The 16,469-nt window shown below is 34.2% G+C and overlaps 3 protein-coding genes and 2 pseudogenes across 4 annotated transcripts; 4 read left to right on the plus strand and 1 right to left on the minus strand.

Annotated features, from left to right (window-relative positions):
• The first annotated feature begins 416 nt into the window (after positions 1 to 416).
• On the plus strand, positions 417 to 847 carry LOC104725115 (ethylene-responsive transcription factor ERF096 pseudogene; annotated as a pseudogene).
• Positions 848 to 5,592: 4,745 nt separating this feature from the next.
• Positions 5,593 to 7,911, minus strand: LOC104725116 (uncharacterized; annotated as a pseudogene).
• A 3,488-nt stretch (positions 7,912 to 11,399) lies between these two features.
• On the plus strand, positions 11,400 to 13,310 carry LOC104725117 (uncharacterized). The gene has a single exon (XM_087476609.1). It carries the CDS (start codon positions 11,400 to 11,402, stop codon positions 11,940 to 11,942), a length of 543 nt encoding a protein of 180 aa, XP_087332735.1. The 3' UTR covers positions 11,943 to 13,310.
• Positions 12,285 to 13,310, plus strand: LOC147934881 (uncharacterized). Its single transcript, XM_087476608.1, has one exon. The coding sequence runs from the start codon at positions 12,285 to 12,287 to the stop codon at positions 13,305 to 13,307; it is 1,023 nt and encodes a 340-aa protein (XP_087332734.1). The 3' UTR covers positions 13,308 to 13,310.
• A 216-nt stretch (positions 13,311 to 13,526) lies between these two features.
• LOC104725118 (serine/threonine-protein phosphatase PP1 isozyme 7-like) lies at positions 13,527 to 16,021 on the plus strand. Of its 2 annotated transcripts, XR_015573168.1 has the most exons (5): positions 13,527 to 14,318; positions 14,405 to 14,964; positions 15,045 to 15,266; positions 15,505 to 15,594; positions 15,720 to 16,021. XR_015573168.1 is itself a non-coding variant. In XM_010443722.3 (4 exons), exons 1-4 carry the CDS (start codon positions 14,144 to 14,146, stop codon positions 15,756 to 15,758), a joined length of 996 nt encoding a protein of 331 aa, XP_010442024.1. In that variant the 5' UTR covers positions 13,527 to 14,143; the 3' UTR covers positions 15,759 to 16,021. The 2 variants fall into 2 exon arrangements, 1 of the variants encoding a protein (XP_010442024.1); XM_010443722.3 differs by lacking the exon at positions 15,505 to 15,594.
• Positions 16,022 to 16,469: the final 448 nt, after the last annotated feature.

A 16,469-nucleotide genomic window follows, 5' to 3' on the forward strand; every position in this document is an offset into this window, starting at 1 on the left:
TAATTAAACTTGTCTGGTTCGAATACAATAATTATATATATATAATTTGTAAAATAATTACAAACAAAGTAAACCAAATTTGGTTTTTCTGTAAACATCTTAGATATACATATTTAAATAGATTTATAAAAAACTTTTAGAATACTATTTCAAAATGATGAATTTTCAACTGCGTAAGAAAATAGTTAATCTCAACGGAGTTATATATTCTTTCAGTATGTATATGTCGAGGGCCGAATATTAGGAATTAGGACCCACATATTTTTCTTCCCCCGGCCTATTAATTTACAGATTCAAATCCCGTCAAACACATGCAACAGAAAAACATAAACACGTCTACGAGAGAACCCAAACCGCAAGAACAATCTTTTTCTTTCTTTTGTTGTTTTTTTCTTTCTCGGGTTAAAATAGTACAATCTTTGTATCCTTATAACATATGGATCAAGGAGGTCGTGGTGGCGGAGGAGCTGAGCATGGAAAGTTTCGGGGAGTTCGGAGACGGCCTTGGGGAAAATACGCGGCTGAGATACGAGATTCAAGAAAGCACGGTGAACGTATATGGCTTGGTACATTCGATACTGCAGAGGAAGCGGCTAGAGCATATGACCAAGCGGCCTACTCAATGAGAGGCCAAACCGCGATTCTGAACTTCCCTCATGAGTATAACATGGGAAGTGGCGGCTCTTCTCTCTCTGCCATGGCTGGATCTTCCTCTTCCTCCGCCTCGGGCGCTTCTTCTTCTTCTTCTTCTTCTAGGCAAGTTTTTGAATTTGAGTATTTGGACGATAGTGTTTTGGAGGAGCTCCTTGAGCAGGGAGAGAATACTAACAAGGCAAAGAAGAAGTGAGTGAGATATAATTCATTATCATTTCTTATGAAAGTAACAAATTAAGATTACAAATAGTTAGTGCAATGATCTTATTATAATCATGATTCGAGCAACAATCTATTTGGAATGAACATCCATCGGTTGATGGTCGTAATTATTTATTGAGAATATATATATGAAAGTAATGAGATTATAGTCATTATATAAGAGCATCCTCTTATATGCACCTTATATGATCTGATACGTTTCAGATCGTGATGATCAATAAGAAAATAGAATTTACTTACATGTATTTTTTTCTAGTTTTATTGGTGACACAAAATAGTAAAAGTTTTTAATAAGTAAAGAAAGCGGTAAAGTAATACCTATATATTTTTATATATTAAAAAAAAATAGCGAAAAAAATAATTATTGTTTCAGTTGTGATATGTGAATTACTATTCTTAAGATTAGAAATTAATATAAATCGGTACATTTCTTACTTGTCGCGAGAATATGACCTATAAGTTTTTATTATTTAAAATTATTACCTATTTTTAATTATTAAATAATTTTAAAATAGTTTGAAATTAGGTAAAATAATTACTTATGAGTACGAAACATTTTTTTCTTTATTTAAAACAATGTTGGTTTTCAAAAAAATTATGAATTATTTGGTACTAATTATGTTTTGTTATTTTTTTAAAAATATGTTTTAATTTTATTTAATATAGAGATTTGATATGATCATATGATATACATATTATTTTTGTTATTTTTGATATGATCATCTACCAACGAAAGTTACATAACTACGACATTTAGAGATTCGAAAGGATACAAGGATGGTTGAAACGATCCGATCTGTTTTTTTAATAAGAAATAATAATAAAAATAAATAATAAATAAATAACTCAAAATATTTATTTAAATATCTAGAAACCCAAAACACAAAATAAGCAGTGAAAAATACCAATAATAATAAACCAACAATTACTAGAATCATAGACCAAAATGCTAGCAACTTAAACCATGGTTCTAACATCAACACAACCTAGCAGAAAACAAAACATAACAACTAAGTTCCTTGAACATCCTCCTCTTCATTGCCATGATCTCACGGTCACATTTTGCCTGTACCTGCACCAAAAACACAATAAGATGCGTGAGTATTACCAGAAATACCCAGTGAGACGATCCTCCCATCTACGAGCTATACACATAAGCAAATCAAGAGTACAACTACAAATAAAATATAACAAACCAACCATTAAACAAAACAACCAATAACACTTTCACCACCCCTACACATCATCACACAAAACAAGTCATACAACCCAGTCGCTTAGATAAGCTCATGGTCACGCACTCACCTTAACAAGTGATTCACGAAAATAAATACAATCAAAAGAGAAGCCCTCCAATATCCAAAAACAACCAAACTCGCTCCTACAACCAATCACAACAACAAACAAACATTGAAAATAAACTGGGAGAAAAGTCAGAAAAGAACAACCTCACAAGTGAAACCACGAAATCAAAACGGCCCATTAACTTTCCAATTCCTCCAGTGGAAAGCAAGGTCTAGACGTCCAGAAGTGTCCCAAAAAATATCAGAAAGATCAGATTTTATATGAAACCGCAATCGATCCTGAAACACCTGTTGGTTTCAATCCACGAAACTGCCGATATCTCCTGGAATATTAACTCAAATTCACTTCTGTAAAAAGAAGAGTGTACGAAAATCTCTTAGCTACAACCCTACCAAAAATCAATACCTTTCGAAATGATTTGAGTAATCGGATCCTCCTTCTCCCAAATCCTGACAGTTCTGTTTCTCTAGTTCCTCTAAAGAAAAAGTTTGATCTCCTTCTCTTCCTCCTTTACACCAAATAACCAAGAGTTCTCTCCCTTTGTCCCCCTCTCTCTCATAACAATGTCGACAATAGCATAAACATAAAGAAGAGGCGTGACTTTATGATAGAGATTAGGAGTTTTTGGTTTAATTAGATTAAACTAGGATTTAATTAAACCAAAATCAATTAAAACTCACTCATTTGGTTTATTTAACATATCCCAACTCTATTCCTGGAACATGGATGTTACAGTAGTATGCATATAGTATTAACAAAACAAAATAATGTTACTCCAAGAGACAAATGTCACTTTTGAAGACGATAATAAGTCGATATGAATTGATAAATGTCGAGATGATGAATTGTATTCGTAATGATTTTTTTTACGACGGAAGTAATATGATCTTCATATAGCAACAATTAAGGTGTAGACAGATTAGCTAAACAACCTCTTCCTTTCAATTGAAATTTTAAGTTCTATTTCTTTGTTTATGTTCCTTCATGTATTGTTTATTATGCTCCATAAAGAATAATATGGATAATTTAATAGAAAATAGATGAGAAAAAAAACAAATGGTCAGATTAAATCTTAAAAAGGTATATGGGTTATTACTTAGAATGCAAATATCATAAATAAAATTTAACAGTTATTTCTTGCATTCGTATATTAACATCATACAACTTTTAAAACTATTTCTTTTTTTAATTATAATTTTATTTCCATAAAATGTTTTTATTAATATTATCTATATATCAATTTTTGGAGATATTTATGAAATAAATCCTGAAGTTCATACATATTTACAATCATGCCATTGACATTAATTATTAATTTGTTTTTATTTAATTAATTAATATTAAGTTTCTATTTTTGAAAACAAGATTTCTCATCCTAAATAAATTTCCAAAACAATTGGAACCACTCTCTTTAACATTAAGTATTAAGTTTCCAATTTTACAAAACAATATTTTCTCCATACACAAATTTCCTAAACAATCGGCCTAATCAATAAACGAATTGATTTTCGATCTTGGAGGAGGATCCGTGGCCGAGATTTTTGATCTCAATGCATTGATGTCAACATATTTAAAACTAATTTTTACTTTCATTGCTTTCATGGGTTTCATATGATGAGTTTTTGCGGATTAAAAATCTTTGAACATGTTGTGTGACCTGCTTAGCATGGCGGGTTCGAACTATAGAACCAACACTAAAACTATTAGTTTATCTCATATAAACTATAGATTTGTAATCATAGTTTTGAAAATTAACTTATAAATTATTTAGTATATGAACTACAAAATATTATACATACTATAACACGTTCTTAATATTCAAAAAAAAAATTCTAAACAAAATTCTAAATTAATTAGACAAAAGTTAATTAATTGAGAATTTGAAAACTAAATAAATTAAAATTTATTATTTAAAATACAATAATTTATAATTTAGTTCCGCGGTGTACCGTGGGTGAAATCCTAGTTGTATCATAAAATTGTTTCAAAAATTATGATATCCCTTCTTAGCTAGTTAATAGTAGTTAAAAGATTGCTACCTACATGAACAATGGGAGAATGCATAGCCACACATGCTAAGTTGAGTGTACAATAGCTACATTCATAGTTTTTGTACCATTGTTCATATTTTTTCCTAATGGTAGTTAAAAGATTGCTAGCTACATGAACAATGGTATAAAAACTATGAATGTAGTTATCAAATTAATGTGTTGTACATGCTTAATACATATTGTGGCATTGTTACCAAACTACCGTACTCTTATAATTAAAAAAAACTCAATTACACCAAACTATTCTTATTGTCAAATATATGTCAATAATGGGAACATCGAATAATGACTAAAATGATTGTAAGCCTTTATTCATACAAATACAATCCAAATAACTAATAAGCTATGGAGAGGAGAGCTAGTATCCTTCCATTGGTCATAGCCAGAGTGAACCTGGCTGAGAAGGTGCGAACAGCTCTCAATCCTCTTATTCCGCAAGAAGGTCAAAAGGTGGCGGCTATGACAAAAATATGAGCCGCAAGAGTGCAGTTTGATGTGGACTTGATGTTTGCGGAGGTAAGATTGGATTATGTATATGCCTTTCCAAGGTTGTTCCCCAGAAGATTGATGAATGCGCACAGACGGGAAAGCCAACAACATTTCTGACAGTAGGGTTGGGCAAAATATCTGAATCCGAAAATCTAATTTGAATCCGATTTAAAATACTCGATCCAAACCCAAACCCAAACTTAAAAATATTTGATTGGATGTTTTTACTAAATGAATTGGGTATCCAAACCCGATCAAGTATATCCAAACACCTGAGTAGATATCCAAAACTATTTAAAGTTATATATCTCTAATAATAGATTGAATCAATTTACAAGTTTTGTAAGTAATTTTATATTCACTATTACAAGATAATTAGTTTTCATTTTTGTATGTTAGTTTGGATAAATTATATGATTCTAACTTTAAATTTGACGTCATTTAATGTTTTAGAAATAGAACTATCGGTTATTGCAAGATAATTTTATATTCACTATTGCACCGATATTTCTCATATTTTCAGGCGTTACATGGTGAACTTGATAAACTATTTGTTCTATCCATTGTAGAAGCCGTTCATTGAATAATTTATTTGAATGTTACATTAGCAAATCTGACCAAATACAAATTTTTTTTCTCTGTCTCACAAAAGAAAAAGTCATTAAAGTTTTATTTTTGTTTTACAAAAGGTGCTATAATACATTTTCAATGCTACTGTTTATTGAAATTAAATCACTTATTAAATATATACATGTAGAGTTTAGTTTTTTTTATTAATTTGTGTGTAATGTGTCAAATACTCTTTATGGAACGGAAGCTTGAATCCAATCCAGTTAAACTACCTATGTGTGTTTTGTTTAGCTTTCGAGGCTTGAATCCAATCCCGTACATCATATCATCGTGTTTTACGTTCAACATTCAAGATCTTTCCAAGGCTTTTGCTCTTTTCTTACTTCGTTTACTAAAGAGCGATGCCTCACAGGATTTCGTATAGTTAAAACAAAAAGTCAAAACAAGATTCATTCATACCCTATTGCTAGGGTTTACGCAATAAAGCTTATCTGCTTATGTATGAGTTTCTCAGTCATAAACAGTCAGCTTCTTATACTCCTCACCTTTGATAGCTAACCACATGACATCTTCAGGATTCACGATCCCACCTTCTTCAAGAAACAGAGTTAGTAGATTCTTCGAAAACCCGCTAACCATAGCTACTCCTTTCTGGTTAGCCACCACGGGTGTAGCCGACGAGTCTCTCAAGTTCCAGAATACCATTTCTGGAACATTCTGAAAACCGTTCTCCTTATACTTCCTCTGAACCACCTCATAATCTGTCTCCCATTTCTCCTTGGACTGTTGCTTCGATATCTTCAACCGTTCCTCCACACTCAACGAGTAATTCACCTCCGAATACCTGTCTGACACTGCATCATCGAACTCCATGTCACTGAACACAAACAACCGCTTGACCATCTGGTCATTGGTTAGTTTATTCTCGACTACAACCTCCAGAATCCGATCAAACACCTTCTGGAAATCCGTGTTCATTCCCCAATCCATTTGTCTAACAAACTCAGTCTTTTCCATCAGACTCGCACCCGTGACAGTATGAAGCTGCGGGTTTTCGCTAAAGGTAATAACTTTCCCTTTCCATGGCTCTTCATTAAGTTCTGAAACCAGTAGCCCAAGCGCCACACAAACCTCCATAGGTGTACCTGACATGCTCCCCGAGACATCACAAACCGCCAGTGAACTCTTCATGTTCCCTTTCTTGGCAAGATCATCCACCATTCTCGCCCACTGAAGCTCTGCAACTTCCGAGCCAACATCACTCTCATCATTACACTCCAGCTGGTTTATTATCTCGTGAGGAAGCAACGCACCAGCAGCAATCTTCTTATTCCCGGATTTCACATCCTCCAAAAACTTACTAAACCTCTCACTATCATGTTCCGCAAAGAGCTTCTTGTAATTCTTCATAGCCACAGAAGCAACTCGATTGTACTTCAACAAATTCCATTCCTTTGCACTCATAGACAACTCAGGCAATTCAAGCGCTTTATGCAACGGCACCAGAACCTCTTTCCTCAACCGATCCTAATCCTATAAGCATAATGCGCTTCTTCGATCCCTTCATACTCATCTCTAGAAAACAACCTTCTAGCAATTGCCTCACATATCAAAGTAGTCTTATCATACGAAGAATCAACCGAAGGACACCATTTTGAAGCTAAACTAATCTTATTAAGCTCATTCGAACTCAAACACTTCAAATCCGATTTCAACAAACCAGCAAACAAATCAGCAATTCTATCAAAGAGTAATTTGTAATTAGCATCAGAGTTATACCTCTCTAAAGCTTTCTTCGCCTTTTCGAACTCTCTCTGTTTCCGTAAAGCCCTAGCCTTTATCTTATCAACAGGACCACTAATCTCCTCCGCGTTCTCCAGAATCCGATCTTCCATTTCACCGGAAAGCTCAGACCTTTTCTCACTCTTCCCTTTTGAACTTCCTCTGAATCTTCTTCCTCCAAACCCGACTCTTCCCTCTCTCAATCTGCTGACCTTCCAAGATCCGAAACAGAATCTCAGGCAAGTCTTTGAAATACCCAAAATCAACAAGAGCAGGGAGATTCAAAGCTAGGGTCTTTGGGTGATTCTTGTAAAGCCAAAATGCAGCTGTGTAAAACCCTTCTCTATCTGATTTCCCAGTTCCTCTAACTCCTCTGAGATTGCAGACGAGCTTCAACGTAGTCAAAGGATCATGAGACCAAGAAATCGCAAGCCTTTGGATCAGATCATCGGGACGCGTGTCGGGGACGATGTGGAAGAAGAAATCGAGACATGGGTTGCCGGAAGAGAGAAACGTCGGCGAGAAGTTCTCGGTTAGACCCATTGGTGGTGGTTCTTGGAGGTTTAGTGTGGCGGTTTGGGAGATCAAAGTTTGGTCATCGGAAACAGAGGTTTCTGGTGAAGTGGTGGTGACTGGTTTGACGAGCGGGGTGTTTCCGGCGACGGAAGGTGGACCCAAAAGGGTCGGAGTCGAAGAAGCCATTGAATCTGTTGTAACTTGTTGAGGGTGATGATTGATCTCGGACTCTTTTCTCAAGTCCTTGTCGAATTGTTTTTGACTTTTTGACTATTAAGGATTTGTCTTCAAAGCATGGAAGAAACGTGGCATCTTCTAATTAATGTGCCCATGTGATTTCTCCAATTCTGTGTGATCATCGAGTGTTATTTAATAATCTATATTAACATTTTGATGGCAGTTTTGGCAAAGAAAGTTAAAGTAAAAATATTTACATCTCATACCATTGATATTTAATTTTAGTTAAGAAAATTTAAATTTAATTAATGAAACTGATTTACCGTAATTAATGAAACTGATTTACCGATTAGAATATATTTAAATCGGAAGTAATTAAAATCTGATAAATATGGTAACTAATTATTTTATATATAATGATAACAAAAACCACATTTATAGGAATATTTTCTAGATTTTTTTAATAAAAGGATATATTAATCGCTTACAAAAATCTTTTTATTAATCGTGATTTGCAATCTCGAATAAAGATCTAATAATGAGAATATTCCATATCCTAATGTTTTTACGTTAATTAGTTTTGTAAAGATTTTATTCAGCCATAAATTTAGGAATATCCACACTCATTTCATCTCGACATCTCCCATATATATAATGTTTGCAAACATTAAACCGGAAATATATATGCTGATGAAGCAGGGCGAAGTGGGTATGTTGGTGGATACCGTGGTGGTGGTGGTCATGGAGGAGGCGCTGTGGTGGATTTTTCACTGGTGAATCAGCTGATTTTGAATGACCACAAAAGACTTACGAGTGTCGTAGTGGGACATATCGCGGATAAGCTTTATTTTTGTTTTGTTCACTATTTTAGTTGGGTTGTTCTAATGTTTTGTGATTTTTTTTTGTTATTTGAAGATGTTAGTAAGTGATAAACAACGTGAGGGAGTGGTCATGGAAATCGGGGTACTATTGAAGATGAGATTCTTCTGTAAGCATCCTGCCTTAAGTCTAACTTTCACTCTCTATGTCGTGAACTCTATCTACACTGTTTTACGAATTATTTTTTGTCTTCAATTTAGCCGTCTTTCAAATAACTCATTCGTGACATATGAGGAGTACAATGAAAGGAAGACACTGTAAAAAAGACAGTGCAGAGAAGAATGATAAGAATAAGAGATTACGGGAGCAATGTGTAATATACTTAAATTAACTATATATATTGTTGAAAATCTCATAAACACAAAAGAGCCTAATTTTTTCATATGTTTGACAAAAACAAAAAGAAAAATCATATATATTTGTTGCAACATTTCATAATTTAAATTTATATGAATCTATGTGAGTAACTTTAGTGAAATAGATTTGAATTGAAATTATACCTTTTAATTATATGTTGTACGTTTCAAATTATGTATATGATTTTTACAATTATTAAGATTCTGAAAAAAAAAATATTGAACATATATGTAATATCAGTACTTAGTTACATATATACTCAGTACTTAGCTACGTATATACTACGCGGCAATCATTCATAGGACTTTCATAAACACAACAATTTTCAATTATTAGATTAATCATTCCAAACAATTGATAACATGTTTATGCAAACTTTTACAACTACAACCACAATAGTACTTTGTTTAAACAAATCTATCATAGAATACTAATATTTCTCTGAAAATTTAAAATATAAATATTATCCCGCGGTGTACCGCGGGTTAAATCCTAGTTAATACTTAATAGTAATGGATTTAAAGTTCCAAGAGTATGTTTGTAAAAATGTCCAAAATGTTGTTTATAATTACAGATATTGCCACTCAATTATGTCAAAAGGAAAATAGTTATTAAAATAAAAAGGGCAATTTGGAGATAAACAAAATCAAAACCAATTATCCAACTCACTACCCATTAGATCCCCGCGTTTATCCGTTTGTCCAGTGGAGTTCCGAGATTCAATTTTTGCCAAAACTTCGATTCGTTATTGGGCTGAAAGAGGTCACATACTCTTTAGGTTTATTTGTTAACTAAACTTCGTTTTGAACTAAGATTACACACCTGATCCAATGTTTTCAAATAACAAAAACGTTAATGAAAGAAAAAAAAAACATATCTTCTAAATTTTAGTCGGTAACATCTTCAGCTTACCAAATATGCTTTCAAATTTCAATAATTCGTTTTCTAAATTATCGCAACATAATCTCCCAAAATCTTTGATTAGAATATTGTCCCATATCTGTTTGGTTTGTGATTCTTTGGACATACATATAGTGTGTGGCAACCTTCCTCTCTTGAACTAGCTTTTGGTAGTTAGTTAGTCTCGTTACTAATATGATATCAGAGCCTAGGCTCAATTCTCGATTGTGGACCATCCCGTAAATATCCAGTCCCACAAACTTCATGCTACAGATGTCCAACCCTAAACGTGAGGGGGATGCATTAGAATATTGTCCCACATCGATTGGGTTTGTGATACTTCGGCAATATATATAGTGTGTGGCAACCCTTCTCTCTTGAGCTAGCTTTTGGGAGTGAGTTAGGCCAATTACTAACATCTTTTATTGTTAGTATCATATATTCTAAATTTACCTTAATTCAATCATCATTTATTTATAATTGAGCGAAAAATCATCTTCTCTTGATCGTATCCAAGATTTTATGCTTGCATGCAAAGTCTAAATATTCCTCCAGTTTAACCTAATCACTAATCTACTTATTACCTATAAATATAGGGATCAAACGCAAGCGCAAAATCATCCTACACTTACCATCTATTTTTTTTTTGTTGAAATAATAACTTAAAATTAAAAATTAAAAATAAATAATGTTATAATTTTGAATTTCACGAAATATATAATCTCCTTATAATTATTTTCTAAAATACTGTTCAATTTTTGTGATTTCTTATAATTACATTTTTATATTATTAATATTGTTTTAAACAATTTTATGTTTTTATCATCATCTGAAATCCCTCCTATTAAATATTAATTTTTACAAATGTCAAAATCTCAGATTAATAACTTGACACGTGTCAAAATCCTATTAATGTCTAACTTTCAAAATCTAACTTTATATAATAAAATAGTTTATAAGTGATGTAGCATTAATTTTAGTTTGACTGAATATATATATATATATATATATATATTATGAATATTTCATTTCATTACCATTTTATTTTTTAAATTCAAAAAATATAATTTTTAAAATTATTAATATTTTTTTCTTTTCCCCCAAAATTAAAGAAAAGTTACCAAGATCTTATCACCCTTCAAACCATATTACTGTATATTAAAAAAAAAACAATCTATTTTAGTTGTAAAAAACTAGGGCTGGGCACGGGACGTGTACCCTACCAAAAACGACATGCCTAAGCTTCAAATTTATGATTGAAATACATAAAATACTTAAAATTTTTGGAGTTTTGTTTTTCTTGTATTTATTAAAATATTAAATATTAAGGTGCATCAAATTTCGAAGTTACTTGTTCTCCAAGCTGAATAATTTTTAGTTTATTGTCCTAGGGTTTCTCTTCTACCTATAAATACTTTTACCATTTAAATGACACAAATCCCTTGAGAAACCCTTGTCAAAGCGTCCGAAACAATAACCAATTCTCTCTCTCTTTCAATGACTTCTTCCACTGCGACCCTTCTTGGCCCACCTTCCGTCGCCACCGTTGAGACACCAACCCACAAACCAGCTACCATCAGTTCACCAAAAAACCCTGTTTCCGATGACCACAACTTGACCGCTACGCTAAACCTCGAAGAACCACCAAAGGGTTTAACAGAAAACTTCTCGCCCACGTTTCTCTCCTCCGGGAACCCATGTCTCGATTTTTTCTTCCACGTAGTTCCCAACACTTCTCCAGAAGATCTAGTCCAAAGGCTTGCGGTTTCTTGGTCTCACGATCCTTTGACTACGTTGAAGCTCGTCTGCAATCTCAGAGGAGTTAGAGGAACGGGGAAATCAGATAAAGAAGGGTTTTACACAGCTGCGTTTTGGCTTTACAAGAGTCACCCCAAAACCCTAGCTTTGAATCTCCCTGCTCTTGTTGGTTTTGGGTATTTCAAAGATTTGCCTGAGATTCTGTATCGGATCTTGGAAGGTCAGCAGATAGACAGAGGACACACTCGGGTTTGGAGGAAGACTGTTCAGAAGCCATTCTAGCGGAAGAAGATACGCTCAGAGATTTGCAGTGAACTGGAAGATCGTGTTTTGGAAACTGCAGAGGAGATTAGTGGTCCTGTCGACAAAGTAAAGGCTAGGGCTTTAAAGAAACAGAGGGAGTTTGAGAAGGCAAAGAAAGCTTTAGAGAGGTATAACTCTGATGCTAACTACAGATTACTCTTTGATGGAATTGCTGATTTGTTTTCCGATTTGTTGAAATCGGATTTGAAGTATTTGAATTCGACTGAGCTGAATAAGATTGGTTTAGCTTCGAAGTGGTGTCCTTCGGTTGATTCTTCGTATGATAAGACTACTTTGATATGTGAGGCAATTGCTAGAAGGATGTTCCCTAGAGATGACTATGAAGGGATCGAAGAAGCACATTATGCTTATAGGATTAGGGATCGGTTGAGGAAAGAGGTTCTTGTGCCATTGCATAAAGCGCTCGAGTTGCCTGAGTTGTCTATGAGTGCAAACGGATGGGATTTGTTGAAGTATAAGAGAGTTGCTTCTGTGGCTATGAAGAATTACAAGAAGGTCTTTGTGGAACATGACAGTGAGAGGTTTAGTAAGTTTCTGGAGGATGTGAAATCAGGGAAGGAGAAGATTGCGGCTGGTGCGTTGCTTCCTCATCAGATAATCAAGCAGCTGGAGGATAGTGAAGTTGGCGCAGAAGTTGCAGAGCTTCAATGGACGAGGATGGTGGATGATCTTGCCAAGAAAGGGAAGCTGAAGAGTTCACTAGCGGTTTGCGATGTCTCGGGAAGCATGACTGGTACACCTATGGAGGTTTGTGTGGCGCTTGGACTACTGGTTTCAGAACTTAATGAAGAGCCCTGGAAAGGGAAAGTTATTACCTTTAGCGAAAACCCGCAGCTTCACATTGTCAAGGGTTCGACTCTGATGGAAAAGACTGAGTTTGTTAGACAAATGGATTGGGGAATGAACACGGATTTCCAGAAGGTGTTTGATCGGATTCTGGAGGTTGCAGTCAAGAATAACTTAACGGATGATCAGATGATTAAGCGGTTGTTTGTGTTCAGTGACATGGAGTTTGATGATGCAACACGAAACAGATATTTGAAGAAACAGTCCAAGGAGAAATGGGAGACAGATTATGAGGTGGTTCAGAGGAAGTATAAGGAGAACGGTTTTCAGAATGTTCCGGAAATTGTATTTTGGAACTTAAGAGACTCGTCGGCTACACCTGTGGTGGCTAAGCAGAAAGGAGTGGCTATGGTTAGCGGGTTTTCGAAAAATCTACTGACTCTGTTTCTTGAAGAAGGTGGGATCATGAATTCTGAAGATCTCATGTGGTTAGCCATTAAAGGTGAAGAGTATAAGAAGCTTGCTGTTTATGACTGAGATAAACATGCACAAATTTTAATGCTTATAACTAAGAAGATTTTTTTTTTTTCCTTAATTTTTTTATGGAGTCATGTGAGTCCATGAATGAATCTTGTTCTACTTTCGAATTACTATGTCTAAAATACAGCTAAGAAAACGAAACGATCTAGAAGTAGTTAGAGGAGGCATCACTCTTTGTTTCCTCCTAACTTTGGAATCTTTCTTTTCTCCTTTTTTGGTTTCTAATAGAATTAATGGGCAAAAGCAAAACTATTATTCTCCAATCTCTCTCTCTCTTTCCTCGTTATTCCTTGTGGTGTCCTCTCACATCCTGTAGTTTCATAACGAATATGTTCTTGTACATTAGTCAAGTTGCTTTGATGATATGATGCGAGCAAATCCAAAAACATTGATACTATGACGAAGAAAGAATCGTTTTCCGCACTCTGAGTTACCCGTCGAAAGATCTTGACTTCAAACCATAACGTAGTTGAATGGATTAAAACCATGTAAAGCTTAACAAAAGACATGAAAAAAATGTTTCTAAATTAGTTAGCATCTGATTATTACATGATGTAGTTGAAGTTAGAACAATGTAGGTAAGTCTGAACACATACCTGTTGCTAAAAAGGTAAGAAGAATATATTCTTGAACGCGGCTTTATAAAGCCCCTTCTTCAATTTGACAATCACCGTTCTTTTTCTCTAAGAGCATAAAGGAACATAAAAAGCTCCAAACTTATTTTAATCTATTTCATATATTGTCAATAGCTTGAGTTTAATTTAAACCTTATAGAGACTCTCTCGTCGTTGTTGTTTCCTCTCATTGTTAATCTGTTTCTTGAGGGTTTATCAATGGATGCTGGTACTTTAAACTCGGTGATCAATAGATTGCTTGAAGTTAGAGAGAAACCAGGAAAGACTGTTCAGTTGTCTGAAACAGAGATTAAACAGCTCTGTTTTGTCTCTAGGGATATCTTTATGAGACAGCCAAATCTCTTGGAACTCGAAGCTCCTGTCAAAATCTGCGGTAGGCTTCTCTTTGTTTCTCTCTGGTTTCTTCTCTGAGATTGCGTTGTTCTTATGTTATCTTTTGGTTAAACAAAAACAAAACAGGGGACATTCATGGACAATATCCGGATCTCTTAAGACTATTCGAATACGGAGGATACCCTCCTCGTTCAAACTACTTGTTTCTTGGAGATTACGTAGACCGCGGCAAGCAAAGCCTCGAAACGATTTGTCTTTTACTCGCTTACAAGATCAAATTCCCTGAAAACTTCTTCCTTCTTAGAGGAAACCATGAAAGTGCCTCAATCAATCGCATTTACGGCTTTTACGACGAGTGTAAACGCAGATTCAGTGTCAAGATTTGGCGAATCTTCACCGATTGCTTCAACTGTCTTCCGGTCGCTGCACTCATCGATGACCGGATTCTCTGTATGCACGGCGGGCTCTCCCCGGAGCTTCTTAGCTTGAGACAGATTAGGGATCTTCGTCGTCCCACGGACATTCCTGATCGCGGTTTACTCTGTGATCTGTTGTGGTCTGATCCTGACAAAGATGTCAGAGGTTGGGGGCCTAATGATCGCGGAGTCTCTTACACTTTTGGATCGGATACAGTTTCGGGGTTTCTGAAAAGGCTCGATCTTGACCTAATTTGTAGAGCTCACCAGGTTTGTTTAGTGTTCCTTGTGCCCAAAGAAACACTTTCTCTATGTGTTTGCTTTTGACTCACGTAAGGATTTTGTGACAGGTTGTTGAAGACGGATTCGAGTTCTTTGCGAATAAGCAGCTCGTGACGATATTCTCTGCACCGAATTACTGTGGGGAGTTCGACAATGCAGGTGCGATGATGAGTGTGGATGATGATTTGACCTGCTCATTTCAGATCTTAAAACCTAGTGACAAAAAATCAAAGTTCAGTTTTGGAAGCAGAGGTGGTGTTAAAACTAGCTTCCCTTATCCTAAAGTCAAGGTATATATTTAGACACATTAATCGCTTAAACATTGGATTAGTGTGTTGTCTTCGCCGAATTAAACCTAACTTAATTAAGCGAAACGTAACACTATGGTATGGTGTTAACTTTATTCGGCCAAGGGCCAAGTCAATATTAATTTTGAGTTTTTTGGGTTGCGTAACTTGGAGTTTTAGTTTTTATTTTCTTTAAAAATGTTTTATTTCTATTAAAATATGTTTAGGATGATTTAAACAGGTCTAAGTTTTGGATCTGCTTTCAATCCAATAGAAAAAAAGAAAAAAACTTTAGATCGGTTTGAATACCTTTTGTTGCGCTCACTTACTAGTAAGTTTTTTCTTTTTTTTACTAGTAAGTTATAGTCATACATTAGTTGTTATTATCATTGTTTACAAAACAAGCTCGAAATCTCTAAGACTCTAACCGTTTGATCGAAACATGTGTATGTGCAGTCGATTCTGAGTTCACAGAGTTCGAAAGGATACAACTGATGACTCCATAATTAACAGTCCGCATAATAACTGTTCAGCAACTATGCCAACGTTATTCGATGATAAGGGAGCAAGAGGATTTTGAATTTCGGAATTTTTTTTGAAGTGTTTTTTTTTTTTTTTTTTTTTTTTTTTTTTTTTTTTTGTTACCGTTGTGTGGCTACGTGTGTGTGTGTTTTTTCTCTATTGTTTGTAAATTTGGATTGTAACTTTAAGTGTTGGTTTATGAAATCTTTATATAATAAAGTATGTTTTTCATATTTTTTTTGACAAGTGTCATTCTATTCAATGTTAATATATAGAGTTTATTAATTTTATTAAGTTATTAAAAACTCACTAAGAATCTATTTTAGAGACATATAACAAATTATACAATATTAAATATGAATCCATTTCATATTTCTTAATCTTTTTATTTACATTAAAAAAATATAATAAAATGTATTAGATATCTGTAAAGAAGATAGAAAAACAGCATGAAACTTGAGAACTTTACTTTTGCAAACAAATGAAAAAATATTTAATAGATTTATTTATTGTTTACATAAATTATAAATCCCCTTTATAATAAAACGGAAGTACACAACATTGTTTTGTAGACTATATAATTTAATAAGTTGGTTACAAATAGGTTATACATTAATTGATATATTAATTGGTTACAAATAGGTTATACCGAAAATCTTAAAGATAATATTCTAATGAATTATA

The sequence above is a fragment of the Camelina sativa genome, chromosome 11, assembly GCF_030686135.1.
Source record: "Camelina sativa cultivar CO46 ecotype springtype chromosome 11, ASM3068613v1".
Classification (NCBI taxonomy): Eukaryota; Viridiplantae; Streptophyta; class Magnoliopsida; order Brassicales; family Brassicaceae; genus Camelina; species Camelina sativa.

Bases quoted from the DNA above. Each gene is read 5' to 3' on its own strand.
- LOC104725117 (XM_087476609.1), top strand. From the start codon at position 11,400: ATGACTTCTTCCACTGCGACCCTTCTTGGCCCACCTTCCGTCGCCACC.
- LOC104725118 (XM_010443722.3), top strand. From the start codon at position 14,144: ATGGATGCTGGTACTTTAAACTCGGTGATCAATAGATTGCTTGAAGTT. The intron at 14,319-14,404 runs GTAGGCTTCTCT...AAAACAAAACAG, and splicing joins AGCTCCTGTCAAAATCTGCG to GGGACATTCATGGACAATAT. The intron at 15,267-15,719 runs GTATATATTTAG...GTGTATGTGCAG, and splicing joins TCCCTTATCCTAAAGTCAAG to TCGATTCTGAGTTCACAGAG.
- LOC147934881 (XM_087476608.1), top strand. From the start codon at position 12,285: ATGTTCCCTAGAGATGACTATGAAGGGATCGAAGAAGCACATTATGCT.